The sequence below is a fragment of the Mirounga angustirostris genome, unplaced genomic scaffold (genome assembly GCF_029215605.1).
Source record: "Mirounga angustirostris isolate CCGP_5_RB_7025 unplaced genomic scaffold, mMirAng1.0.hap1 SCAF_9, whole genome shotgun sequence".
Taxonomy (NCBI): domain Eukaryota; kingdom Metazoa; phylum Chordata; class Mammalia; order Carnivora; family Phocidae; genus Mirounga; species Mirounga angustirostris.
In genome coordinates this window covers 30,078,427-30,105,992 of record NW_026991717.1, presented here as the reverse complement: position 1 = coordinate 30,105,992, position 27,566 = coordinate 30,078,427, and the positions used below count along the sequence as shown (strand labels likewise).

The window sequence follows — 27,566 nt, the reverse complement described above, 5'->3', positions numbered from 1 at the left end:
TCCTCATTAACCCTAGGATCTCTTCCCTTATCTCTAAGTTTGCGGCACCATTTCCTAAATCCTAAAGAAAGGGAATGTTCTCTTCAAATTTTGTGCTAGCATCACCTTGACTTTGAGGAAGTAAAATATAAATTTGGTTTGATTTTCCCACCTCTCATTTTCTTTCAATAATTGACTTCCAGTCTTCCAGTTTTCCTTTTCTAATGGGGGCGGGGAGGGGAAGGGACCCAGTGATGGAATCCTGCCGTCAGCTCCGCTGAAAAACCGACAGTGGCCTCTGGCCATCCAACCAGCCCAAAGCTTCCTAACAGAAGGCACCTACTCCTTTATCCAGCGACCACAGCTGCCCCTCAGACACGTTTTCCCTTACCAGACTCTACCTGAGCTATCCCCTATTCAGGACACTTCCGTCTTCCAAAACAAATCCTGGACAAAGAAGGATATACTTGTGGGTCATTTATCTCGAGGGACAAGGAAACGGAAACCCAATGCCAGAGATTCTTCAAGAGTAGATTGACTGCTGGGTGGCAGCTTCCCGAGTCCACCAAGTGAGGCCTGTTCTGAGGAAAAGAACTGTCCCAGGCTGCCAAAGGGTTAAATATTTGTTAAGGGTAAAACCTGAGCCTCCTGTTTTTTGTGCTTGCCCGGGGGCCTGCTGGAGATTCAGTATCTCCCGCTTATTTCCTGCGATCACTAAAGCCCGTTTTCAAGAAAACAAGGCGCAGGGGTTTGAAATGTCACACCAAGTGACCTGGGCACCGCATATCCAGGGGCCATTCCCAGCCCCCTCCCACCCGGGCCATCCCCCGCCCCCTGCATTTCGGGTCTGGAAAGAAAATAAACCAAGGACACGCCAGACTGGTTCTGGGTGGACTTATTTTCCCGGGCAGCCGCGATCCTAGCGGGGGCTTGTTGTGGCTCCTTCAGTGTATCGTTTGCAGGTGATGCCAAATGCAGATAAGGAGCCGCCACCCGGCCTTCTCCTCTGTCTAGACGGCGGAATTAATAAATGCAGCGAGATTGATCACGTCGCGCATCCACTCTGGGGACAGCGCCGAGGGTGAGCCGTCACAGACCCCCTGTTCGCCCCGGGCCCGCGGGCTCCCTGCTCGGCGGCTTGGCCGGAGTGGCAGGCGGGCGAGGCGCCCGGGGCAGGGGGTCGGGGAAAAAAAGCGCCGGCAGGGCCCGAGTGCGCCGGCCGAAAATGCAGCGAGGGATGGCGGCTCGGCCCTTGGCGGGCACGAGGCTGCATTCTGCTCCAGGAGCCTCAGAGGCAAAGCCGAGGGAACGAGACGCCCTCGCCCACCCGAGCGTCGCCGGTTTCCCGCTCAAACGAGGTCTCCCCACCTGCCCCGCAGGCTTCGGCCGCGAAGCGCCGGAGACCCGGGCGGAGGGTGGGCAACGCCGAGACCTGCCTGGAGCAGGGAGCGCGCGCCGGCTTCCGGGAGGGCCGCGGCGCTTTCGGCGCCGGCCGGGGCCGCCGGGGGGCGCACGGACCCAGCCCCGCCCCCCGCGCAGCGCCCAATCCCCGCCGGGCCCGCCCCCGGCCGCGCGGGAGCCCTCGGAGGGGCGGTGCGCGAGGCGCGGGCACGAGCAGCTGGGCCCACCCCCCGGGACCCCGCGGCGGGCTCCGCCGCGCGGCGTTTTCGTTGAAACCAGCTCCAAGCCCCAACCTGGGTCGGTCCAGCCCTCCCGCTGCGCCCACGGCACACAGGAGCAGCATCGCATCGGGTTATTATTTTTTTATTAAGATCAAAATATCCATCCCGCTGTGAACTGGCTGTTCTCACAATAAATAACAATAACTTACGTTTTGTTCGGCAAAGGCTCACACACTCTGTCCTCCGTCGACTGATAATTTAAAACATTTTCAAGGAAAGTCTCGTTTCTACTTTTTTCCGGCAATCATGCGCTTTGGGGATTCAGTGTCTGTTCCGTTTGAATCGTCCCGGCTTAGAGCCCGGGCAAAGCCGCCTGGGAGCGCGGCGCGGCTTGGGGTAGGGGCTCGCCTGAACGAGTTCGGGGTGGCCCCGCGCCGGGTGGGCCCCGCCTGTTCTCCACGGGTAGGAGGCGCGGACAGAGCGGCGCTGGCCACGCGCAGCGAGGGAAGAGGAGAGGGCAGAGCTAACGCTAGTAAATCCCAAATTCTGGTTTTGAAAAAATAAAAGTTCTTGGAGCAGGGCTCTCTGGTCTGGTGAAAGCAGGTTGTATCCTGGAGCTTTGGGCTGTCCTGACCGCTTCTCTGTCCTCTCTCTTTAAATAACAATAATAATAATTACAAAGGCGCGAGAGAGTTTTCGGAGCTGGAATGGCTTGAGCATGGGTGAATCTCATGCAGGGAGCATGCGAGGTCCGCGGGCTGGAGAGGATGGGGTCCTCTCACGTCTCCACGGGACTCGGCACCATGCTGTTGGGGGTGTCCGGGAGCTGCGAGGACAAGGAGGTCACATCGCTGCCGGAGGAGTTGCCTAGCGAGCCAGACTCAGAGAAGGAGACCTGAGGATGAGGAGACATCAGGAAGAGGCGGGTGAAGAGGCGCTGGAGCTGCTCCCAGGCCGCATACTCTGAATTCGAGGGCGTCCCTTAGGGACAAGCCTCTGGCTGGAAGCAAGGCCTTAGGAGATGTGGGCTAGGTCCCCAGGCGCACGCTGGGGTATTAGGGCGGGAGCTCGGGTTGGTTAATCCCTCGACCTCCCTTGCCAGTGCTTTAATCCAGGGAGACCTGGTTAAGAGCGAATTATGGGCTGAGGTGTTGTTGCAGTCCCCTTATCTATCCCCTTATCTCTCGTTGCCTAGAGCTGTCCCCAGCCCCTCATCCCCTGCGAAGTCCCTCCTTCCCACCTTGATCAAACAGCTAAATCCCCCCCTCCGAGTCCTGAGGCCCGGGTGGGTGGGGCAGGACCTCACCAGCTGCTGGAAGGCGGGTTGGTCCAGGTCACTCTGGAGGGCAAACTCGCTGAGGGCTTTCCACGGTGGCTGGTACGTCTGCACCTCGACTGCGCTGCCCTGCACAGCGCTCTCGTGCCGGATGGGACTGCCCGCCACCAGGGGCGTCCCGGTCAATCCCTGGAGGCTCTGAGGGACAAGCAGAAGTGGGGGTGAAGGATGCTCAAGTTAGGTCCTGCGTCTCCCACCACACCCTTGACATTGAGGCCCCAGGCACTGGCTCGAGATTTGGGGCCTGAAGGGGTTTGGGGGCCTGAAGCGGTTTTGGCGGAGGCACTCCCAACACCACAACCAGGTAGTTCTCCTTTGCCAGTTAAGATACTCCGGACCCAGGAACCTCCACCATAGTCCAGCCAAAAGGGGGGCCAACAGAGCAAAGAAATTCGAGGCCTCTGTGCCCATTTTTCGCGAGGAAAAGTGTCCAAACCAAGCCACGCCAAGAGGACACAACCTGCCCCGACTAGCAGGAGCTGCATAACCACGCCGCCTCGGGCTCGGAGCTGTGCCTCCAACTCAGCTCTGCCGCAGGGACAAGAAGATCCGACCGAGGGTACGATAATTAAGCAGCCTTAATCCCCAAGGCAAGCCTTGCTCCGAACACGCAAACACACGCTATTTGGAGAATCCAGTTGCCCCTGGATCTCCCCAGAGCGCGCCCAGAACTCGGGGCCCCGCCCGACCCGCTCCTCCGGTGCACAGCCCCTCACCGTCTTGTCGTTGTGCTGCTGCTGCTGCAGCTGCTTCATGAGGATGGATTTCTTCTTGTCCTTGCAACGCTTGTTCTGGAACCAGACGCGGATGACCCGTGGGCTCAGGCCGGTCATCTCCACCAGCTGCTCCTTCATGAGCGCGTCGGGCCGCGGGTTGGCGGCATAGCAGGTCCGCAGAGTGTGCAGCTGCTTCTCGTTGAGCACCGTCCGCACGCGGGTTGTCTTCTCCGTCTGTTTGTGCACGTGCGCGCGCAGCGAGGGCTGCCGGCCCGACCCGGGGTCTGCGAGGACAGGGGGACTAGAGGTGAGCGCGGGGCCGCCACCCGCCCGCCCAGTGCCCCGCCCTGCGGCGGCCGAGCCCTCCCAGGCCCTATTTCGTTTCTCTTCGATTCCGGTGATTTCGTTTTATTGTTCGTCTCCCTTTCCAGCTGTGCGTCCTACCCGGAGGGAGCAGTGCGTTTTCGTCCCTTCCCCGGTTCCCGGTGCGGGCAGCCCCGGAGCGCGGTCCTCGGAGCGCCAGCAGGGCGTGGGAGCCCTGCGCCAGGCCGCTGCGGGACAGGAGTGGCCGCTCCCGCCTGTGCCTCCTCCACTTACCCGACCCTAGGAATGCCCGCTTGGGCCCTGCGGGACGGAGGCCCTCCGGAAGAAGTCGGAGTTTCAGAGGAAGAGGAAGGAGGAGCTCCCAGGACTCTGGAGGGGGAAGGGGGCCCACGAGGGCCCGGAGCGCCGCGCTGCTTCGCGATTAGGGGGCTTGTCTCCCGCTCCTGGGGGCCTGCAAGAGCCCTTCATCCTCGGTCGGAGACCACTCGGACAGGGCCGCAAAGACCTGGCCTGGAGCGCGGATGGGCCTCCAGGGACAGAACGTTCTTCCCTGACAGCCCTCGGGCCTCAGCTCCCGGGTCTCCTCCTTCAAGGCTCCAGGTTCCCCGGCCCAACGGCTGCTCACCCTCCCGGCCCGAGCGCAGCCGCTAGCATTCTCGCTTGGTTTGGGGTTCTCTCAGCTCCGGGTAAATAGAGCCTGATGCCCGCGGCCCGCAACCCAAACCCGCAACAAACAAAAGGGAGCCCCTCTGAGACCCGAGATGGAGTGCACTCAACACCAGCTTCATCCTATTTCACACCCCCATCCAAACCAGGTCCACACATCCATGGATACATGCCGCACTGTTTGAATTTTTATCCCGGGGCAGGCATAACTAGGTCTGGATAAATATTTACAAATATCCATCCTGCCCAATTTCCTCACTCAATAGGGGAGGCAAACCGAGGACCAGAGAGGGGAGGAGCATTACAAGACCACACAGCACCCAGAGGCTCAGCCTGGTGTAGAGCCTGGTGCTTCAGGTCTGTGGCTGCCTGCTGGGAGCTGCCCAGTCTGAGGCAGGATGCCTGACCACTAACGTGCACTCAGACCCCATCTCTGGGCAGCTCCTGATTAGGACCCAGAACATCCCCTGAGTATTTTCTATGATCCCAAGTCCACTGTGCCACCACACCCTCCTCCCGGAGAAGCACTTGGCTAAATTGTTCATCAAACTGGGCCCCAAAACACCAACACAGACACCCACTCTTTGTTGGGGCGGCTAGCTAGCTAGCCTTCTGGCTGGCTGCACTCAGGCCCAGCTCTAGGATGGGAGCTGTATTCCTTACACACATACCCCCAGGCAAACCTATCTTTCCTCTCTGGCAATACCAACACACTGCTTGAAATTCCCCATACACGTTCCCCAGACAGACACCACTTCGTTTTCTGTCGTCATTCACCCTCCTTCTCCCGGCCCGGTGTCCCAGTATTCCCGATCATGGAGAACACAATTCTCCACAATGCCCCCATAGGCACACACACTCATATGCACACAACCCCGGTTCATGTTGACCCACGAACGAATTGTGTCCCACCCCCCTAGCCCCATCCCCCACCCCCCGCCCTGGCATACACTGGGCTGTGTTCCTAGCCACAGTTCTGCACTCACACAGAAGCACAAAGTCCTGGCAAAAGGAACCACGCATGAGTGACAACTCTTCGTCGGAGCACAAGCACCCCTCTACACACACGCACGCACTCACAACGGCGCCGGCGGCGCCGGGCGCGGCGCGCGCGGCTTACCTGACAGATGCAGGCCGCGGGCGCCGGGGAGCGGGCCGGGGCTGCGCGGGCTGCCGGCCGCGGCGCGCTCCAGCAGGAGGCCGTGGTCGGCGCGGCAGAGCAGCTCGTGCTCCCGCAGCGAGAACTCGTCGCCGGGCAGCAGCTGGCGGCTGCACACGGAGCAGCGGAAGCACTCGATGTGATACACACTGTCCCGCGCCCGCATCACCAGGTCGCTGCTGCTGAAGCCCACCTGGCACTTGGCGCACTTGATGCCGAACAGCCTGCGGGCCCAAGGCGCGGTCGGGGTCAGCCAGGGGCCTGAGGCCCGCCTCGCTTCCCGGGCTGCAACGGGCTCCGGGCACGCGCGTCCAGGACGCTTTGTGGCCCACAGGGATCTTGCAGGGACCGGCCCTCGGGGAGTTCGCGGGCCCAGACGCGCACGGCGGCACACGTTCGGAGTGGGGGGGTGGCCTTCTCCCCAGGCCGGGGAGCGCAGACGAGCCACCGCCTGCAGCCCCAGCCCCCGCAGGCGGTAGCTGAGCCCCGGCTCTCGCGGGCCTCACCTGACATAGTCCCGCTTGCAGTAGGTCTTCCCGTCTCTCACGAAGCACGTGCACGTCTCGTCCAGGTACTGGCTGCACTCGGCGCACTTGAGGCAGGCGGCGTGCCACTCCAGGTCGGGCGACACCCGCAGGATAAACTGGTCGTGGATCTGACTCCCGCAGCCCACGCACATGGCGGTCCCGGGCTTCTCTGCCGGGGAAAGGCGCGTGGCCCGCGTCAGGCCAGGCTGCCCGGACCCGGGCGGGCCTCGGCCACTCCAGCCCCAACCCAACTCGCTCGCTCGTTCCCTTTCAAGAATTGCGATTACAGGGAAAAGCGGGTTTTCTAAACGTCCGAACAATTGGAAACGAAAAAACAAAATCTTCTGAATTTGAGGGGTTTTGTCTCCCCTTCACCTCCCCCCCTTTTTTTTTTTTGGCTACTAAATTCATTTGGACACAGTCGTTTTATCCATATATCTTGTAACTAAAAGCTAACAGGTGAGAAGAAAGAATAAAAAGACATTTAAGCACTGCGGACGCCACCGCATCAATACTGAACGGTGATGTTCCGGCATTTCTGTCCACATACTCCCTCTTACAGCGACTACCTCCAATCCCAACACAGACCCATCAGCTTTCAGCGGAGTCTCTTCTCGTCCTCTCTGACATTCTTAAATATCCCAGATCAAGCTAGAGAAATCTGTCTTCTTCGAAAAGCCAAAAGACACGCAAGCTCACATCCCCAAATCAAACCTAATTGCCTTAGCGCAAAAGAGAAGATTTCACAGCCTGAGGCCAGCCTAGCAGCCTAACATTGAGAATGTTTCATTGTAAATTAAAACAACAGGATTCCAAAGGATAAGTGGCCTGCAGAAGAAATGCATTCGTTTTGATTTTTCTCTCCCAGCGTCCTGTCAAATAGAAGCCACTTGTAGAATCCGCTAAACATTCTTCTGCATTAGAAATATTGCATAGTAAGCACACACACATACACACCCACACACAGAAAGACTTACTCTTGGAATGATCCCCCATAGCACCCAGAAAAGGATAATGAAAAATAATATCCACCATGCAGAAAAGAGATGTGCGCAAAGTGTGCGGCCAGGGGCAGAAGGACGAGGGTCGCGCGCCCAGCCTCGGCTCTTTGGTAACTAACTCCTCCTGCCCCGCTGAGTTGAAGGAGCGATTCCGCACCGGCCCGCACGCAGCATGACGTCAGCACGCACTCGCCCGGGGCCGGAGCTGGGGGCGGGACCTGTGGCGTCACGAAGCTTCCCCAGAACCGCGGGGGGATGCGGGGGAGGTAATGGGGACCTGGGGGCTGTTGGGCGGGGTGGCTTGGGAGGAAGGCGAGGGTGACGGGGGATTGGCTGCAAGGAAATAGGCAAACCCTGATTGGTCCGGAGTAAACAATGGAGCGCAGCCCCCTCGTCCGAAATCTACAAGGATCCTCTCCCTTACCCCCGGTCGGGCTATCCCTGCTGGACCTTGCGTCACCGCCAAGCGGGCTCCGTGGCCATCGCAGCTCTGAGCTTCCTCTTGGACTTGCCGGACGGTCTCCCCAGGCGTGCCCGAGCGGGGTGATGGATACCTGAGGAGTGTAGGCAGGGAGAGGCCTCTCCTTTAAATGCTCCCTTCTTTCACAAATAAAAAAATAAATAAAAATAAAAACCCACTGTTTTGGAACTGGGTGGAAAGGGCGGTCTATTTGGATACAACCATCACCGTCCAGCCGGTCACCTTTCTCTTCTCGTGCGCCTTTGTCCTCAGGGTCCAAGGCAGAGAGAGAAGTTAGAGAACGACCACTGGAGGTTTGGATAAATTCTTTTTGGACTTCCCCTTCCCTATCCCCTCCTACCTCCCACCCCCCCCCACCCCCACCCCCCGTGGAAAACTTATCCAAGTTGGAGCATTAGGTGGGTAGCGCCAGAACGCAAAATCCGAAGACGCTCATCGGATCCTGATTCGAGACTTGGGCAGGGAGAGGGAGGTTAATTTGATACGGACTCCCCTCATCTTTCCCCTACCCGAATAGCTCAGCTCCTTCTAGGAACAGTGCTGGGGTCGAATGTGTGTCCTACTTCCCAAATAAGCGATTTTTATCAACTCTTCTGTTTCATTTCACGAACTAACTGCAACGCAAATAATCAGAAACAAATGTGGTGCGCGGGGTAATTTTCTATCTGTGCAGCGGCTCGTGGGTCCTTAGAAAACCCAAGACTTCTGAGCAGAGTGCAACCATTTTTTTCTTTCAAAGAAATCGCTGTGGGTTTTGTTTGAAAGGGTTCAAAGACTAGCCCATGAATTATAAATAACATGTATCTAACCATGATGGCTGTTGTTTTCCCGTTGAAAGGTGTACCAAGAACTTGGTGCGTGCCTGGGCGGGACGCGGTGCGCGCCTGCGGGTACAATGTCTCCACTGGAACCCCAGACCCCTGCCCAGGTCCCTGCGGGCCGGTCGGCCTGAGGGCGCGGTGGAGCGCGGCGGCCCTTCTACTAAAAATCTAAGGCTGTTTGTCCTCGAGCTTCTAGGCTGCTCTCCGGGAAATGGGTGCAGCCAAGGGAGAGACTTTGCGGGGAGCCCGGGCTAGGCCCTCCATGCACGCTAAGCCCCCTGCCCGACGACGATCCACCGCACAGCCCGTGAACGCCCAACCGCAGCCAGCGCTGTGTCTAGCGCTTCACGCTGGCTGTCCCGTCGTCGTCCCGCAAGGCTTCTGATCACGCCACTACCTTTGAAACGTGGTCCTGTCCCCGGTCTGAATTCGCTGTGCCAAGCCAGGTCTTGCGTCTTTGCCTCCTAGTTCCCAAAGGGCGCCCACCCTGAGTGTGTGTGGAGCAGGTCTGGGGGGGCGGGGGAGGGGCAATGCTGAGGCTGTGTCTTTGTAAATAAATGAGGTTGAGGAGCGAGGGGGAAGGCAATCTGTGCTTGCGTCTGAGCCAGGCCACTCTGTGACCTAAGGCCTCTTGTTTTACTTTTCTGTCCCTCAGTTCCCTCATCTGTGAAATAAGGGATAAAATAATAGCTATCTCTACTAACTGTAAGAATTAAAACGATTCTCTGGGAAAGGCTTAGAAGAATACTCGGCATATAGTAAGTGTGCAATATGTTTAACTATGGTCATTATTGTTACTGGCTGTGGCCTTGTGTTGTCAGCCTCTATGTATGCTGCGTCCTTCCTGTGGGGACGGACCCCTGTGTGTGGATGTGGAGGGAGGTCTACATGTGTCTGTGTGTGTATCATCTGGAGATTCCTGTGTGTATCTCAGTGTGTGTTTGCTCCCTGTGGGTCTACTGCGGGGCAGACAACCAAAAAGCGTGGCCTGAGTATAGAGTTTGTATACACGTGATGTCTGTGTATCTGGGTGCACAGCCCTGTAATGGGGGGCCAAGGTGAGCATACTGGTGAGCTAGGCTGTGTGCCTGGACCATTAGCTTCTCCCTCAGGCCACCGAAGCCTGGCCTGACTTCCAGCACCTGGCCAGGAACAAGGGAATAATCAATAACTCAAAGATGAAGGTCAACCAGGAGAGGATGGATAGCTCCAGCAGAATCTTAGGCCTCAACTTTAACCCTCTTCTGCCAAGAGGAGAAATTCATCATCACCCAGAGGAAAAAAACCATCTTTGTGACCATTTTAAGGGGAGAGGCGGCATAGTCACCTCTCCTGGGATGCCAGGAAGCCAAGTCAAGAATTCATATTTGTTCAGCCCCTACCAAGTGCAAATTCCCTGTTATTAGCCCACAAGGACTTTACAGCGATGTTATGAGGTGGGTAATATTAAACTCATCCAATCCCCAAGGAAACTGAGGCTTCCTGAGCAGACACAACCGCGTCCAGTCACAGGCTAAGTTGGGGCTGGCATGCACAGCCAGGTCAGCCTGGTTCCATCTGCCTTGCTGCTTTCACTGTGGTTCCACCACTCACCCCCCTCCACCCACCTCTCTGGAGCTGTAAAACCAGCAGCCTGTTTGAAGATCCCCCAGTGTGCATCTCCTGGGACACAGCCCCCTGGGAGACCAGTGCTGGTGTGAGAGGAGAGAAACCTCTTCCACTGGGACAGTCACAGGGCACCATTGATCTGGCCCTGCCCAGTTTCTCTGCCTCCTGGCCGCTCCCAGGGTGCCCTTCTGGAAGAGGCAGGGGCCACACTGCTCTGCACATCCCAGGCTACTGCACGCAGGAGACCTGGGTGCCTCCTTTGCTGGGCTCTGGAGCACTGTTCTCACTTAGTAGGAATAGAGCTTGAGCTCTATAGCTCTGTGTTATCCCATAAAACTAGCCCCAACTATGACTCCCTTCCTGGGAAGATTTCAGAAGCACAGAGAAGTCTCCCCGAATTTCTTCTCCCCAAATCTCCACACCCCATCACTGCTGCCTAAAACTCTGTTCACAGTTCCACTGAAAGATCCACTTACTGTGCAAAGACCCTTGAGAAAGAACAGAATACAGGTGGTCATTCACACTCCAGTGATAGTGGCTCTTACCCTGGGAACGAGACCTGAGGGCCCCAGAGCTAGGGGTGGGGGTGGGGAGGGGTTGTCACCAAAGCAGGCCGGATCGCTAAAATCAAAACAAAACAAAAAAAGCCGACTTTTATTATTTTACAGTTTTGCTTAGTCCTCCCATCCTTTCTCTTCCTTCTACAATTCTAGAACGAGAAAGCTGGATGAGCCTCTAGAGACTGTCTCTTCTGGGACTGTGTTTGACAGAGAAGAAACTGACCACCACAGAAGGTGTTCCTCTCCCTGCCCATCTGTGCAAGGCTAGATCCACTTGGGGGGCCCGGACGGCTCCGACACCTGCACACACGCAAGCACATGCATAACACGCACACCCACACTGGACTTCCTTCCCCACTAACTGCCTTCCCATCCTTACCTGCTTGGGAGACCTTCACTGGCACAAAGATGTTTTGTCTCCTTGTTTTCCTGGAGTCACGTATGTGCGGAGGAATACTGGGAATAAGCTACATCTTCAGTATTGTCACCATGATGGCTAACATACTGGCCTCTTGCTTGGGGCCACCTTCACACGCATGACTGCCCTTATCCTCACAACAATTCTGGAAAGAAGTTACTATTGTTGGAATTATCCCTACTTCACAGATGAGGAAACTGAGGCTCGGAGAGGTTAAGTAATTTGTCCCAGGTGACAAAGCTGGTGGAGCCTATGAACCAGCCTCTCTGCCTCCAGATCCTGCTTAGGGAGTCACTGCACCATCTTGCCTCCCGATCACTTACAAAGCGGATGCCACAGGCACGATGCCCCCCTACACAAAGGAAGTTGATGCTTGTGGAAGGAGCATTAATCTTTACCATGAGTATCAGCAAGGAAACTGAAGCTCAGTGACCTTGCATCCAGCAGGTAAGTGACAGAGATAGAGCCAGAAGCCAGGGCTCTCCCTGCTGGCATCCCTGGGGATGGGGTTCTGCCATTGTCCCTCTGAGGGCCAGCCCCATGCCCAGAGTCCTCTACTTTTCTCCCAAGGCAATTGGTGATGTTGTAGAGAAGAGGCCAAGGAGGGCCTCAGCATTCACGTCCTCACCCACCATACAGCTCTGAGAGTGGGGGTTTTGGTGTGGGATTTTGGCACCATGCTTCAGAGAAAGCAACTAAGACCTGAGAAACGGCAGAAACTTGACAAGATTCTAGGCCTCCTGACATCCAAACCTGTGCTCTTGGCCCAGCCTCTCTTGCCTGCCTCCCACTGAGTCCCTTTGAGCACACGGGAACCCCATGGCATGGTGCCACTGGGTCCCCTCTCCCTCCCGAGCCTGGTCCCTCTTCCCTAACCCCCATTGAGCACCTGCTGCAGGCTGGGTCCTGGGCTAAGCAATTGCAGACCATCTCATTTAATGCAGAGGTCGCACACCTGTGAAGCCAGCCCTGCCTCGAAGGTAGGTAGGTCTTAAACATTTTTTTTAAGATTTTATTTATAGAAGAAGGCAGATGCTTAACTGACTGGGCCACCCAGGTGCCCCAAAGTTAGGTAGGTCTTATATTCACCATTCAGCAGCTCAGAAATGAAGAAATCAATAACTTCACATGTTAATACAACCAGTAAGAGGTGGGACTGAAACTCAAACCCACACCCTCACTGATCAGTGAGACTAGTTGCAAACTTGTGCTACTGAGTCTATCCATATGGGAATGGTCTTGTTTGTTCGTTTGTTACTTTGTTTACAGTGGACATGTGTTGAAGTCATTCTCTATTAAGAAACCCATGGTCAGGGTGCCTGGGTGGCTCAATCAGTTGAACATCTGCCTTCGGCTCAGGTCATGATCCTGGGGTCCTGGGATAGAGCCCCGCATCAGGCTCCCTGCTTGGCAGGGAGTGTGCTTCTCCCTCTCCCTCTGCCCCAGCCTTTTGTTTCTTTCCAAATAGCACCCTGAAGATAGCTTTAGGGACAACTGCTAACCCTGGATTTTGGGACTGGAGGGGGCCATGGGAAGGAGCTGTGCCTGGTGTTTTGGGGGAAAGCTGCATTTTTCCTATCTCTCCAGGAGGGGGAGTCCTCGCCAACTTGGCACAGCCTGGGAGTGCTTCTGAGCCTCTGGCCGGGCGCACTGGTGTTCCGGGCTGTCTTCTGCCAGCCTACAGCCTCACTGGGCCTCCCTTCCAGTGCTCCGTTTCCACCTAGAATGATTCCTTCCCTTGCTGAGATCCAGGTAATGGGTAACATGAGGAAGAAAGGGAGGAAAGCAATGAAGGAGAGACAGCTCCACAGGGAATAGATTCACCAAAGCAGGATTGGATGGTTGTTTTGCTGAGAGGCCAGCCTCCTGCCACATGGGCTAGGCTTCAGGTTGGGGCCCTGGATGGACAGGCTGTCCTTCACTGAAGCAGGTAACACAGTAGAGAAGAGAGGAAAATAATGGTAGGAGACGATTCTCTCCTTTGACCAAACTCTAGCCAGGCTCCTCTGAGCCCTTTCTCCACGAGGCCTCAACCTTGAACAAAACACTAACATGGTTTCTAGCAGCTCAAGGCTGCATCCATAGGACCACCCTGCCCCCCCACCCAAGTGCCTTCCTCAGAAAACTCAAGGCTGTCAAGAGAATTTACCGTTTGTTCCTGTCAACATCTGAAGATAGGGCCCCTGTCTCCCAGCCACTGCGGAGGGGAGGAACCCACCTTGGATAAGCACCAACTAGCAAACCCAGGTGGGTTTCTCATGAACCAACCCCCGTTTCCTCCCTTCCTATTCCCTCATTCTCCCTTTAAAACACCTGGTCACCTCTGTACAAGTCAAAGTTGAGTCCAGTTCACATGGGACTCTTGGCCCTGGTACTATAGTATATTGCTGATTAGAATCTGTCCTTGCCACTTTACCTAGAGTCCGGCTTTGCTCACCTTTGACTTGGAATCAGCAGGGTGGGGAGGGCAGCAGTGGGGGCTGGAAAGACTTCCTGGAGGCCACGGCATCTCGTCTGAGCCCTGTGGGATGAGTATGATTCTTCCAGGCCGAGAAGGAGGAGGAGGAGGGAATGGTTTTGTAGACAGAGGAAGGAGATATGTGAGTCAAGCGCATTTGGGGGGAAATGTGGACAGTGGGGAGAGGCTGGAGTGAGGACCGAACGTGGGCAGGGGCACGAGCAAAGCCACAGCCACACCACAGGTGCATGTGGCTGGACTGTCACAGAGGAGGCAGCCAAGCAAAAGACTGAACGAGAAGTTTGGGTTCCACCGTGGGAAGCCTCACACGCCAGGCTGAGGAACTCTGACGGCATTCCCCTGACAGAGGAGAATTTCTGTGATCCTGTTGTAGTGTGAAGAGATTCGGATGGGAACATGGCATGAACAGAGCTGTTCTGTGGAAAGATTAACACACGGATGAGTCAAGTGAGCCAAGAAGTAACGAGGACATAAATCAGGGGGGTGTGGGGGCAGGGTGTGAGGCAAGAAGACATGCCTGTGGACTTTGGGCTGGCCCCTCTCTCTCTTTAGAAACAGGCAGGTCAGGAGGAAGGCTGGTCTGGGGGAGGGGTGGATGGTGATCAATTAATCTCAACCAATCACATGGGGTAAAGAGAAGAATTTCTATATGTAATCCTGAGGCAAGAGGAAAAGAATACCACTTATTTGTAACTTACTTGTTAAAGATATTGAAAAAACATTCTGAAAATCTGGGTTAAGATTCAGACCCCAGCATCATGGGGACCAATTTTGCATTGTGAATTGTATCTTTCTGGGGTGGAAGGAGACTTAAGGTTTTCTCTGCTGTGCTATCTGGGCCAGCCTTGAAGTCAGGGAATGCAGGCATGGACTCAGAATCACCCTGACTCACGTGGTCTTTGTATTTCTCGTTAGTAGTATTTCTAGATTCAAATGAGAGGAACTGTCAGCTATCTGCTTCATTTGAACATTAGTGATGCTTATTTTTCAATGGATTTCCCCAGCAGAAAAACTAAATATTGTCATTAGCTCCACCATCCGGCACAGATGTGTGTGGGTTTAGGTTTTGCAGACTTTGGGGTCCAGTTACAGTCCCCTAACCAATCAGAGATGCTTCCCTTTTATGAGACTCAGACAAATGGATAATGATTTATCGTATGTCCTCAAATGTGAGGATGCCTCTTCATAAAGCTATAGTCATAGTCTTTTAAAAGTTTTTTGGTGGGGCGCCTGGGTGGCTCAGTTGGTTAAGCGACTGCCTTCAGCTCAGGTCATGATCCCAGGGTCCTGGGATCGAGTCCCGCATCGGGCTCCCTGCTCTGAGGGGAGCCTGCTTCTCCCTCTCCCACTCCCCCTGCTTGTGTTCCCTCTCTCGCTGTGTCTCTCTCTGTCAAATAAATAAATAAAATCTTTAAAAAAAAAAAAGTTTTTTGGTGTTTTGTTTTTTTTAAGTAGGCTCCACGACCATTGTTGAGCCCAACGTGGGGCTTAAACTCATGACCCTGAGATCAAGACCTGAGCTGAGAGTCGGATGCTTAACCGATGGAGCCACCCAGGTGCCCGTTAAAGGTTTTAAAGGACGTCTTTTAGTCTTTCCAACACACATTCATAAGATGCTAAATATGTATGTTTTTTCTCCTAACAAGGACCAAATATTCATGCCCTATTTTGTCTCTTTATCACCTTAAAATAAAATAGGAATTATAAATGACACCAAATGTTTGGCTACAATCGAAGTCCATCAAGCAACAATTTTTCAAAAAAAAAAATGCACAGACGATCCTCTTTTACTGGAAAACATCTTCTGAAGGCTACAGTTACTAGCAAATTCCAAAAATAGACAATAAATGAGATAATAGAATCTGGGTTGTCACCTTTTGTCCAGTGGGATTATCCGATGTCTAATCATAGACAGATTGTGATTAATGTGATTGTGGATGGGGCATTAATCCGATTCATGGGGAATCTGGTCAGATTTTCATCTGCTCCAAATGTATAATTGGTTTGGAGGCAGCAGAAAAGCAGCTTGTACCAGATTTTGCCGCATCACGGTGACGAGGTCTATTTTGATCAGCTTGAGTTATGGACAATAGAAATTATTTATAGCCACTTTAGACATGCCTTATACTTGTAAAGACCTTCAAAACAAAATCACACTCCTCTTGCTGTTGTCGGACTCTCATTCAGCTGAATCCTGGTGCCCACAGCTTATAAAAAGCAAGGAGGAGAAGAGATTAAAGGCCGGTAGTTTCCTCATCAAATACTGACTGAACATTACAAGGAGCAAGAGGTTGAGCCAGGCAGTAGAAAAGGCCAACGGATGCATACAGAGTGGTCTTGGCCCCAGAGGATTTTGCTCTAGTTGAGAAGAGGGACCCAGCCTCAGGAGAGCACAGGCATCCACAGAAAGCAATACGTGGTGAGGCTCATTCAAGCCGAGCGTGAAGGAGAATTCCCTTTGAACTAGACAAGTTTCACGAAGGTGGTGGGATTTGAGCTTTAAAGGAGAGAAGCTTCCAGTGTGGCTCATGAGTGAGGAGGGAGAGTGCCAGGGGCAGAGGCTGGGCTGCTCATATGCCCCGGGTGCAGGGAAGGATGGTCTGGGGAGAGTGGAGGGAGGGAAGGTGCTGTCATCGGTTGAGAAGCTATGCCCTATGGATGGCGCTTCATCGATCTCCTTCATTCCTCGTGCATCAGCAGGGTGCTCTGGGCTAATGGAAAGCCTAGCGAAAAGTGGTATAAACAGGAAATGAGCTGGCTCAAACAACAAGCCCAGAGGTAGGGCAGACTGTATGGTTAGATGAGCCTGGGGTCTGAGGTGTCATCAGCAGGTTCTTTCTGGTTCCCTGCTCTACTGTTGACAGACTCAGCTTCATTCTGAGGGTGATTCTTATGTTCACACAATGGCTGCCAAAATACTTGGGACCATATGCCTCCTGTCTGTGTCCAGGGAGAGCAAGGAAGCTTCTTTTCAGAATCCCCCAGAAAACCTGTTTTCTGTTCTATTGACCCACACTGTCTTAGATCTGCCCCTTCCTGAACCAATCACTGACAAGGAATTAGGGATTTCCATGTTGGCTTAGACTAATCAGCATGGGCACATATAGCCCACTAGTGGGTGCTGATAAATGCTTAAGAACTGGCTCTTTAGGAAAGAACTTATATACATACATATATGTTCATTATAAATTTATTGATACGAAGGAAGTATAGCAAATAATTTACAAATAATAATAAAATATGCAATTGTATTGTAATTGTACATTGTAATTTGAATTGTAAATTGTAATGGTAATTGTGATTGTAAATACGTAATTGTATGGTAATTGTAAATTCCACATAGCCAATTGATTCTTATAGAATACTTTCATTGATTTTTGCCAAACTTTTGCTAATTTATGGTTGCATAATTAAGTAAATAAATATCTTTCCTATAACCTAGCAATAAACAATTATAAAAATATAGTACAGTTAGGGGTGCCTGGGTGGCTCAGTTGGTTAAGCGTCTGCCTTCGGCTCAGGTCGTGATCCCCGGGTCCTGGGATCGAGTCCTGAGTTGGGCTCCCTGCTCAGTGGAGAGTCTGCTTCTCCCTCTCCCTCTGCCTGCTGCTCCACCTGCTTGTGCTCTCTCTCCCTCAAATAAACAAATAAAATCTTTTAAAAATATACTACAATTAACATATTTTAAATGAAAACATTGGGCGCCTGGGTGGCTCAGTTGGTTAGGCGACTGCCTTCGGCTCAGGTCATGATCCTGGAGTCCCGGGATTGAGTCCCGCATCGGGCTCCCTGCTTGGCAGGGAGTCTGCTTCTCCCTCTGACCCTCCCCCATCTCATGCTCTCTCTCTCTCTCTCTCTCTCTCTCTCTCTCTCATTCTTTCTCTCAAATAAAAAAGAAAAAAAAGAAAACATTTAAAATCCTATCATTAAGTCAACAAGAAATGTAAAAAGTCTATATGAAGAAAACTTTCTTGACTAGGGCCATGTAAAACAAAAAACACATGGAGTACCAAAATATGTTCCAGTATAGAATTATATATATATGACAACAGTTTTCCTCCAATTTATCTATAAATGTATAAATCCATAAATGTAATTTGGTATACCACAAATATAATTAAAATGCCAGTGGAATTTGACATAATAATTCAAAAGATAAAATGAAAAAAGAAATGTGTGAGAATTAGTGAGGACAGTTTCTAAAAGAAGAGAAATGAACGGTGCTTTTCCCTATTAGATATTCAAATGCAGTATAAAGTTCTAATAATGAAAATAGTTTGATACTAAAGCAGAACTTGGTAGATTTATTTTTTTATTTTTATTTTTTTTTAAAGATTTTATTTATTTATTTGACAGAGAGAGACACAGAGAGAGAGGGAACACAAGCAATGGGAGTGGGAGAGGGAGAGCAGGTTTCCCGCCGAGGAGGGAGCCCGATGTGGGACTCGATCCCAGGGCCCTGGGATCATGACCTGAGCTGAAGGCAGACACTTAACGACTGAGCCACCCAGGCGCTCAGAACTTGGCAGATTTAATGTAACATTGAAAAGGCCAAAAATCAGACTTTTGGTTTGATAGGAATTCAATGGAAAAGCAAGCAATGATTCAGTATATATTACTGGTGCATTTGAAAAAATTTAAAGTCAGACCTCTCTGCACCCCACCATTTACCAAAACCTTCTTCAGATGGATTAAAGATTTAAATGTAATGATAAAACCACAAAGGCACTAGACAAAAATATACGTGACTCTTCCTGTAACCTTGGGATGAGGATGGGCCTTCCAAGTGGCACAAGGAAGGTAGACCCCAGACGGGAAAGACCAATGAGTTTGACCGCATAAAAGTGCAATGACTGTTGTGCTTTCCAGGCATCCCCATGAGGGTGGCATCGTCTTTAAACCCTGCATGGCAATCCCTGACACACCACCATGATGCCCAGGGAAGACAGGGTGACCTGGAAGTCCAGCTGCTTCCTTAAGATCATCCAACTCTTGGGTGATTATCCAAAATGCTTCACGTGGGAGCAGACAACATGGATTCCAAGCAGATGCAGCAGATCCGCACGTCCCTCCACGGGAAGGCTGTGGTGCTGATGGGCAAGAACAAGGCCATCCAAGGGCATCTGGAGAACAACCCAGCTCTGGAGAACCTGTTGCCTCATAACTGGGGGAATATGGGTTTTGTGTCACCAAGGAGGACTTCACTGGGATCAGGGACATGCTGCTGGCCAATAAGGTGCCAGCTGCCGCCCGTGCTGGCGCCATAGCCCCCTGTGAAGTCGCTGTGCCAGCTCAGGACACTGGTCTGGGGCCCGAGAAGACCTCCTTCTTCCAAGCTTTCGGCATCACCACTAAAATCTCCAGGGGCACCATTGAACTCCTGAGTGATGTGCAGCTGCTTGAGACTGGAGACAAAGTGGGAGCCAGTGAAGCCACATTGCTGAGCATGCTGAACCTCTCCCCCTTCTCCTTGGGGCTTTGGGCTGATCATCTAGCAGGTGTTTGGCAAGGGCAGCATCTACACCCCTGAAGTGCTTGACACGACAGGGGAAACTGCATTTTCACTTCCCAGAGGGTGTGCGTGTTGCCACATCTGTCTGCAGCTAGGTTACCCCACTACTGCATCAGTGCCCCATTCTACCATCAATGGATACAAGCGGGTCCTGGCTTTGTCTGTGAAGGCTGATGACACCTTCCCACTTGCTGAAAACGGTCATGGCCTTCTTGGCTGATCCATCTGCATCTGTGGCCACAGCCCCAGCCAAAGTTGAAGCAAAGGCAGAGTTGGAGGAGTCCAATGAGGATATGGGATTTGGTCTCTTAGACTAATCACCAAAAGCAACCAATTCAGCTAACTTTATTTGTGAAACAAGGAAATGTAGGCTTACTTCTCTTACAAAAAAAAGCAATGTTTATTGCTGTTTATTATTTATGACAGACAAATGGGTTGATAACCTTACAAAAAGAGGTTTAATGGGGTGTCTGGGTGGCCCAGTCATTAAGCATCTGCCTTCGGCTCAGGTCATGATCCCAGAGTCCTGGGATCGAGCCCAGCATCGGGCTCCCTTCTCCGCAGGAAGCCTGCTTATCCCTCTCCCACTCCCCCTGCTTGTGTTCCCTCTCTCGCTGTGTCTCTCTGTCTGTCAAATAAATAAATAAAATCTTCAAACAAAAAAAAGGTTTAATGTATTAATGACTTAAATAAGAAAGTGATGAATGCTAACAGAAAAATGCACTGGAAAGAAGAAGAAAGCATTATCAATTACACATGAAAAAATTATTGTTGCACCATAAACTCAGTAGCTTAAAGTAACACCCATTTATTGTCTCCCAGTTTCTGTAACTCAGAATTCTGGACATGGCTTAATTGGGTTCTCTGCTCAGGGTCTTACAAAGCTGAAATGAAGGTGTTGGCTGGGCTGCATTCTCATATGAGGCTTGACTAGGAAAGATAATCTTCCAAGCTCCCAGACTGGTGGTAGAATTCATTTACTTGCAACATTATGTCATGACAGCTTGCTTCTTCAAAATCAGCAGCAGCAGCAAGGGAGAGCGAGCGAGCGAGAGAGAGAGAGAAAGAGAGAGATTCTGCTGAGTTGAGTTTCCAACTTGATGGGGACTTTTTTTGGGGGGGGACTTTTTTTTTTAAGGTTTTTATTTATTTATTTGAGAGGGAGAGAGAGCACAAGCAGGGGGAAAGGGAGAGCGAGAGGGAGAAGCAGACTCCCCGCTGAGCAGGGAGCCCGTTGAGGGGCTTGATCCCAGGACCCCAAGATCATGACCTGAGCTGAAGTCAGACGCTTAACTGGCTAAGCCACCCAGGTGCCCCTTGAGGGGGCCCTTTTAAAGGGTTCACCTAATTAAGTAAGGCCTACTTACTTTTCATGAACCCCAAATCAACTGATTAGAACTTCAATTACATCTGCAAAATCCATTCACTTTTGCTATACTTGTTAGAAACAAATCATAGACATTCAAGGGTAGGGGATTATACAGGGTTTGGATCATTGGGGGTAACCTTAGAATGTACCCACCACATTGGTAACAAAAGAAAAGCAAATTAAAGCATTATGAGTAATCATTTTTGGCCTCTCACATTGGCAAAGATTTAAAAATCAAAAACCCCAAAATTCCCAGTATTGGCAAAAAAACTGGCCCTATCATAGCCTGTTGGAAGGAGTGTCAAGGGGTACAACATTCTGAAACGGCACAACAATCTGAAATGCAATTTTGCAAAACTTGCCAAAGACTTAAAACTCTGCAGTCTCTTTGACCCAGCATACCTTCTGCTAGAAACTAGTCAGGGAAATACTTACAGATAATGTACATAAAGATTTAATCTTGAGGTTGTACACTGAAGCTTTATTTATAATACCAAAAACTAAAAAAAAAAAAAAAAAAAAAAAGAGGAGCCTTATACAAAAGTATAAGGCTGGTTAAATAAATTGCGGTAAATCCATATAATGGAAATGAACTGATTCACACTGTTTTATAGTTTGAACCCCAGTGCCAGGCACCCCTGGTCAGAATCCAGGCTCTAGCATTTAGCAGGTCTGTGAAATGGGTGTGTACCAAAACCTCTCTGAGCCTCAGTTACAAAGATGGAATAATAACAGTACCCACCTCATCGGGTTGTTGTGAGGATTAAATACTCATTCATGTACGTGTTGGGCCAAGTCAGCACTTAATTGTGGAGCAGGAGGGGGAAGGATGGAGTATCATGAAGTTACCAAACAGCTTATGCAAAATAATTCCATTTTTGTTTTAAAGAGTTAAATGATAAACTCAGCAAATAGAATAGAAAGTCATCTTTCAGACTATTAAATTTACTTCCTCTAAGAAGTGGGATTATAGAGAATGTCTATTTTCTTCTTTATGCATTTTTAAATTCACCGATTGTCTTACACTATATACTTATGACTTTAGAGGGAAAATACACAAACTCTCTTTTTTTAAAGAAAGGAAAAGTAAGCCCTGAATGATCAGGATGTCCTCAAGAACGAAGTGGGGATTGAACAGGTCTTGTATGACAATGGTTCTCAGACTTTTGGAATTCAAGATCTAAGAAAAAACAATAGGGACATCATATGGGACTGCCACTATTCTGTGTTGCTAGGTGAGACATCTATTTATTTTTTTTTAAGATGTAATTTATTTATTTGATAGAGAGAGTGAGAGAGCACAAGCAGTGGGAGCAGAGAGGGAGAGGGAGAAGCAGGCTCCCCACTGAGCAAGGAGCCTGATGTGGGGGCTCGATCCCAGGACCCTGGGATCATGACCCGAGCTGAAGGCAGACACTCAATCGACTGAGCCACCCAGGAACCCCCGCCAAGTGGGACATTTTTTTAAAAATTACTATCTACTATCATCACTTGATATAAGAGGAAACATATTAACACCGAAAAAAGAAAAGATCAGTTTCAGAATAAATAGTCCTTTCCATTGAGTTTTGTGAAAAACTCATTGCATCATTTTTATTTTTCTCATCTTGGGCTGAATATTGGGAACAACTGGGGTAGGGTCTTGGAAATGAAAAGGGTCACCAGCAAAGCAGGGAGGCAGCAATGTGGGCACTGTGGAAGGTCTGGCCCCAAGGCTCTCATTACAGTTTCATGGTGTGTGAGGTGAGTATGGAGACTCCTGGAGGCCAAGTGATGATTAGTTCTCAGGGATCCTAATGACGATAACTTGAAATCCATTTCCTAAGCACTGAGAATACATCTGTGAATAACCAGACATAATCCCTACCCTTTCTCATGGAGGAGGAGACTATGGGACAAGTGTCTTTCATTAAATCTATGAGATCAGAGGAGCTATCAGTCTCCTCTCCTGCATCTTCTACAGGACTGGTGAAGGATAGCAAGCTCAGCAAAGATCTAAACCACAGAGACTTCAGGTGCCCTGAAAGTCTGGCTGAGGACATTACAGGGAAAGACAGCCATCCAGTGGGACTTCGGATGGTATCTCTTGGGCACCTGCAGGCTCTCTGCACCAACAAATGTTTTAGTATTCATTTCTATCTATGAGTATATTGGAAAGATATGCATGTTTTATTAAGCTCAGAATAAGACTTCAATATTTATGTATAAAGCTCAAGCTTCACTTCAGCATTAAGAAGGCTAGCAAAATGCAAGTCTAATTTGATAATGTAGGCATATTCCTTTGCCATTAATCCCATGAATCATACATGTCTCCTCTAAGAGCCTGAAATCTGAATATTTTAGCACAAGTAAAGTATCAGGAGAGTAAAAACTCACTAATTGGGACAAACTGGGAGCAGTCAGAATGCATTCTAGAAGATGTTAAACTCAAAGTTACCTTCTCATAAAATCTATACATGTCTATATATACATTATATTAAATATCAACAAAATTGACAGGAGATGAGCCATGGCCAGAGATCCCATCTTAGCTGCTTTCACATGGAGCTAAGAATGCCATAACTTTAGAACCTTGTTTATTAGTGTGCCTAGAGATGCAGCCAATGTCTGAAAGAATCGTTTTGGAAAATAACCACTTTTTCACGATGGTAGATAAAATCAGCGTGTTTATTATACCTTTTTTTCACAGATAATTATAATGGATGTCTTTACTTCAGCTGGGATTCTTTTTTAAAAAAACAATTTTATTTATTGAGAGAGAGAGAGAGGGAGAGCAAGCAGGGAGAGGGGCAGAGGTAAGGGAGAGAGAGAATCCCAAGCAGACTCCACGCTGAGCGTGGAGCCCAACACAGGGCTCGATCTCACGACCCTGAGATCATGACCTGAGCTGAAATCAAGAGTCAGACCCCAACCAACTGAGCTACCCAGGCACCCCTCAGCTAGGATTCTTCTTATAAATTCACAGCTTCTAAACTGAACACTGCAAAGTCTTCCATCTTGTAATTGACACATATGGGGAGGGTTTCCCAACTTTCCCAAGTGAGAAGTAGTTGGCTGTACTTCTGATTGGCAAGGTCTCTTTTTATAAAGTACTCTTGTTTCTTTCTCATTAGGGGAAACCTACTTCTTAAGCACTTACTATGAGCTTCTAGAATGGAAGCCCTTGAGGGTGAGGACTATGTCTCTCTTACCCTCTGGGCTCAGAATAGAGCCTGCATATAACTGCTCAATAAATGGTTGTTGAAGTTGTGTCCAGGTGTCCCTGCTTAGGTGGTAGCCAGCTTCCAAGATGGCCTCCAACGATCCCTGCCTCCTGTTATTTTCACCCTTATGTAGTCCTCTCTCATACTCTATCAGGATCGGTGAGTGTGACAGGGGGAATATGGCAGTCATGATGATATGTCACTACCAAGCTTAGGTTGTAAAGGACTGCAGCTTACATCTTGGTATCTCTGCTTTTTTTTTTTTTTTTTTAAGATTTTATTTATTTATTTGAGAGAGAGAGAGTACAAGCAGGGCAGAGGGAAAGGGAGAAGCAGACTCTCCGCTGAGCAGGGAGCCCGACACGACTTGATCCCAGGACCCCGAGATCATGATCCGAGCCGAATGCAGATGCTTAACTGATTGAGCCATCCAGGTGCCCCGCTATCTCTGTCTTTATCTATCTCTCTGATCTCTGCCTTTGGGAAAAGCCACATAGATAGGTCCCTGTGGTAAGGCATTGCAGCCTCCTGCCAACAGCTACCCAGGTGGTCTTGGAAGTCTGAGCCAGAACCACCCAGCTGAGCCATTGTATGATTCCCTAACCCTCAGAAACTCTAATATAATAAATGTTGTTTCAAGATGCCAAATGCGGAGGGTAATTTGTTACACAGCAGTAGAAAACTAGTACAACATGAACTCACACCCATTTCTCACCAAAACCCTATGAGGAAGACATTCACAACACTTTCTGACCAGTGAAGATACAGAGGTTGGCAAAATCAAGGAACCTGTCTAAGACATCCTGGATATAAACCCAGGTCAGACACCTGCTATCTCTCAGAGAATAAAAATATCACATTTCTCTTACCCAAATAATCTTACCCTTAAAATCTGTCACTCTGTTATCATTTGGGATTTTGACATCTGGTAATAATAAGAGCAGTGACTATTAAAAATACACCAAGGGAAGCTGTTTGCATAACCCATAAATGTTCGAGGTTTCACGGTCATGATTTCCAAATAGAGAAATGACAACACATTGGAAGGAAAAGATAAGTTGAAAGGAGAATCTGAAAGTGGCATAGTTAAAATCATCTCTATTTTTAGCACAAAGAAAGAAGTCCTGGGGCGCCTGGGTGGCTCAGTTGGTTAAGCGACTGCCTTCGGCTCAGGTCATGATCCTGGAGTCCCTGGATCGAGTCCCACATCGGGCTCCCTGCTCGGCAGGGAGCCTGCTTCTCCCTCTGACCCTCCCCCCTCTCATGTGCTCTCTGTCTCTCTCATTCGCTCTGTCTCAAATAAATAAATAAAATCTTAAAAAAAAAAAAAAAAAAAAGAAGTCCTGTTGGCAAACACTGCTAAAATGTAGGACCATTTTCATGTGCTATATTTAGGAAGTCAGTGAATGTCATAGCAAAACGATTGCTTGTTGAGAACTTGGATGAGCCTTGAAAATATGAATATAGGCCCATTGTTATGTGGCCCTTATTGAAGCAGAGGAGGGGACCACCCAGAAACAGTACTCTGGGATCCAATCTCCCTCAGCCTCCAAATGCGAAGTGAAAAAGTGGGTCTGCTGTGCAAGCACAGCTTCGACAAATCCTTGGATCTCTTTTTCTTCCAACCAGACTGCTGCCCTTAAAATACTCAAATACAGAAATTCTGGGGTGGCTCTGGGAAGCAGTGAACTTGAGCCATATAGATGGGTATCAGAGAGAACTGAGGGGTATTAAGTAGATCAAATTAAGGTGTAAAACAGCAATGCTCACTCACAGAGTCCTGAAACACTGGTGGGCCTAGGTTGGTGTACAAGATGTGTACAAGACCTTTGTAATTATCAATGATTAAATTACCACCTTTTTGAAATGATTTGTTAAAACAGAAAATAAATGAGAGAACTTATCATAACATCCCTCACCTTCATGTGTGATGTGTGTGTGTCTATGTTGTGTGTGTATCTATATCCTATGCAATTTACACACTTAAAGTGTACAGTTTGATGGGTTTTAGTATATTCACAGAGTTGTGCAACCATCACCACAATTTTGGACATTTTCATTACGCCCTCCCTGAAAGTACATACCCATTAGCAGTCACTCCCCATTACTCATGCCCTCCTCAGCCATAGGCAACCACTCATCTACTTTCTATCTCTACAGATTTGCCTATTCTGGACATTTCATACAGAATCATATACTCTGTGCTGTTTTGTGACTGGCTTCTTTTACTTAGCATGATCTTTTCAAAGTTCCTTCATGTGGTAGCATGCATCATTATCTCCTTATTACTGAACAATAGTCTATTGTGTGAACATATCACATTTTATTTATCCATTCATCAGTTGATGGTCACTTGCGTTGTTTTCCCTTTTTGGCTATTATGAATAATGCTGCTATGAACATTCGTGTACAAGTTGTGTGTGAACACACATTTTCATTTCTCTTGGGCACACACCTAGGAACGGAATTTACTGGTCATATGGTAACTCTATGTCTAACATTTGGGGAGCTGCCAGATTGTTCACCCAATTGGCTGCATCAGGTTCGACTTTCTCCACATCCTCCTCAACAGTTGTGGGATTATCTGTCTTTTTGAGGATAGCTGTTCTAGTGCGTGTGAAGTGCTATCTCATTGTGGTTTTGATTTACATCTCCCTGATGACTAATGATGTCAAGTTTTTTCATGTGCTTATTGGCACATGAAGACATTTGTATATATTCTATGGGAAAAAGTCTACTCAGATTCTTTGCCCATTTAAAAAATTGGGTTCTTTTCCATTATTGGGCTGGAAGAGTTCTTTATATATTCTGGATACAATCCCTTATCAGATATATAATTTGCCAGTATTTTCTCCCATTCTGTGGGATGTCTTTTCACTTTCTTGATGGTGTCTCCTGAAGTACAAAAGTTTTAAATATCAATAAAGTCTAATTTATCAATGTTTTCTTTTGCCACTCATGCTTTTGGTGTTACCTAACCTAAGGTCAAGATGATTTACTCATGTTTTATTCTAAGAATTTTATAGTTTAAGCTCTTATGTTTTGATCTATGGTTTATTTTGAGTTAATTCTTGTGTGTGGTATAAAGAAGGGGTCTAGCTTCATTCTTTTGCATGTGGAAAACCTCACAATGAGTTACTTTTTCAAGGAGAAGCAAAAGAATGAGATTTTTGGTGCCTGACCTTTCATTATAGTATTTAAAATTCAAACGATTAGATTCTAACTTCCCTTGTGGCCCTTAATTCATTTCCCCTCCCTCCTTCCCTCCCTCCCTTTCTTCCTTCCTTCCTTCTTTCCTTTCTCCTTTCACAGTTGTTGCCAACTTCTGTTGTTATTCCTTCAGACAATTAACAAATAATTATTGAACACCTGCTGCACGCCTGGTAGTTCACCATGGGATGAAGGAGAATATGTACAAAACATAGACTCTGTCCTAAAAGAGTTTGCGGTTCAGTTGAGGTAGTGAGTTTCACATATATTAAACATTAACCAATAACAAGGTCAATAACAACCTAGGGTTCAAACTGGTCCCAGAAATACAGTGAAATATTTGTATTGTGGCAAGACAGCAAAACCACATATAGATCAATGAATACAATTGAAGAGATATGGGGATCAGAGCACTCACAGGGTGCTGGTGGAAATGTAACATGATGTAGCCACATTGGAAAACAGTTCGGCAGTTCCTTAAATGGTTAGACATAACGTTGCTAATTCTAACCCTAGAGAAATGAAAACACATCCAAAGTGAAAAAAAAACCCCAAATGTCCACTGATGAATGGAT

At 49.4% G+C, this 27,566-nt stretch overlaps 1 protein-coding gene and 1 pseudogene across 1 annotated transcript; one reads left to right on the top strand and one right to left on the bottom strand.

Moving 5' to 3' along the window:
• Nucleotides 1–1,772: 1,772 nt before the first annotated feature.
• Nucleotides 1,773–6,533, bottom strand: ISL2 (ISL LIM homeobox 2). Its single transcript, XM_045901872.3, has 5 exons — nucleotides 6,309–6,533; nucleotides 5,764–6,026; nucleotides 3,654–3,937; nucleotides 2,908–3,075; nucleotides 1,773–2,496 (listed from the first exon to the last, which is right to left on the bottom strand). The coding sequence occupies exons 1-5, from the start codon at nucleotides 6,479–6,481 to the stop codon at nucleotides 2,380–2,382; spliced, it is 1,005 nt and encodes a 334-aa protein (XP_045757828.2). The 5' UTR covers nucleotides 6,482–6,533; the 3' UTR covers nucleotides 1,773–2,379.
• Nucleotides 6,534–18,629: 12,096 nt separating this feature from the next.
• LOC123862292 (putative ribosomal protein uL10-like) lies at nucleotides 18,630–19,526 on the top strand (annotated as a pseudogene).
• Nucleotides 19,527–27,566: the final 8,040 nt, after the last annotated feature.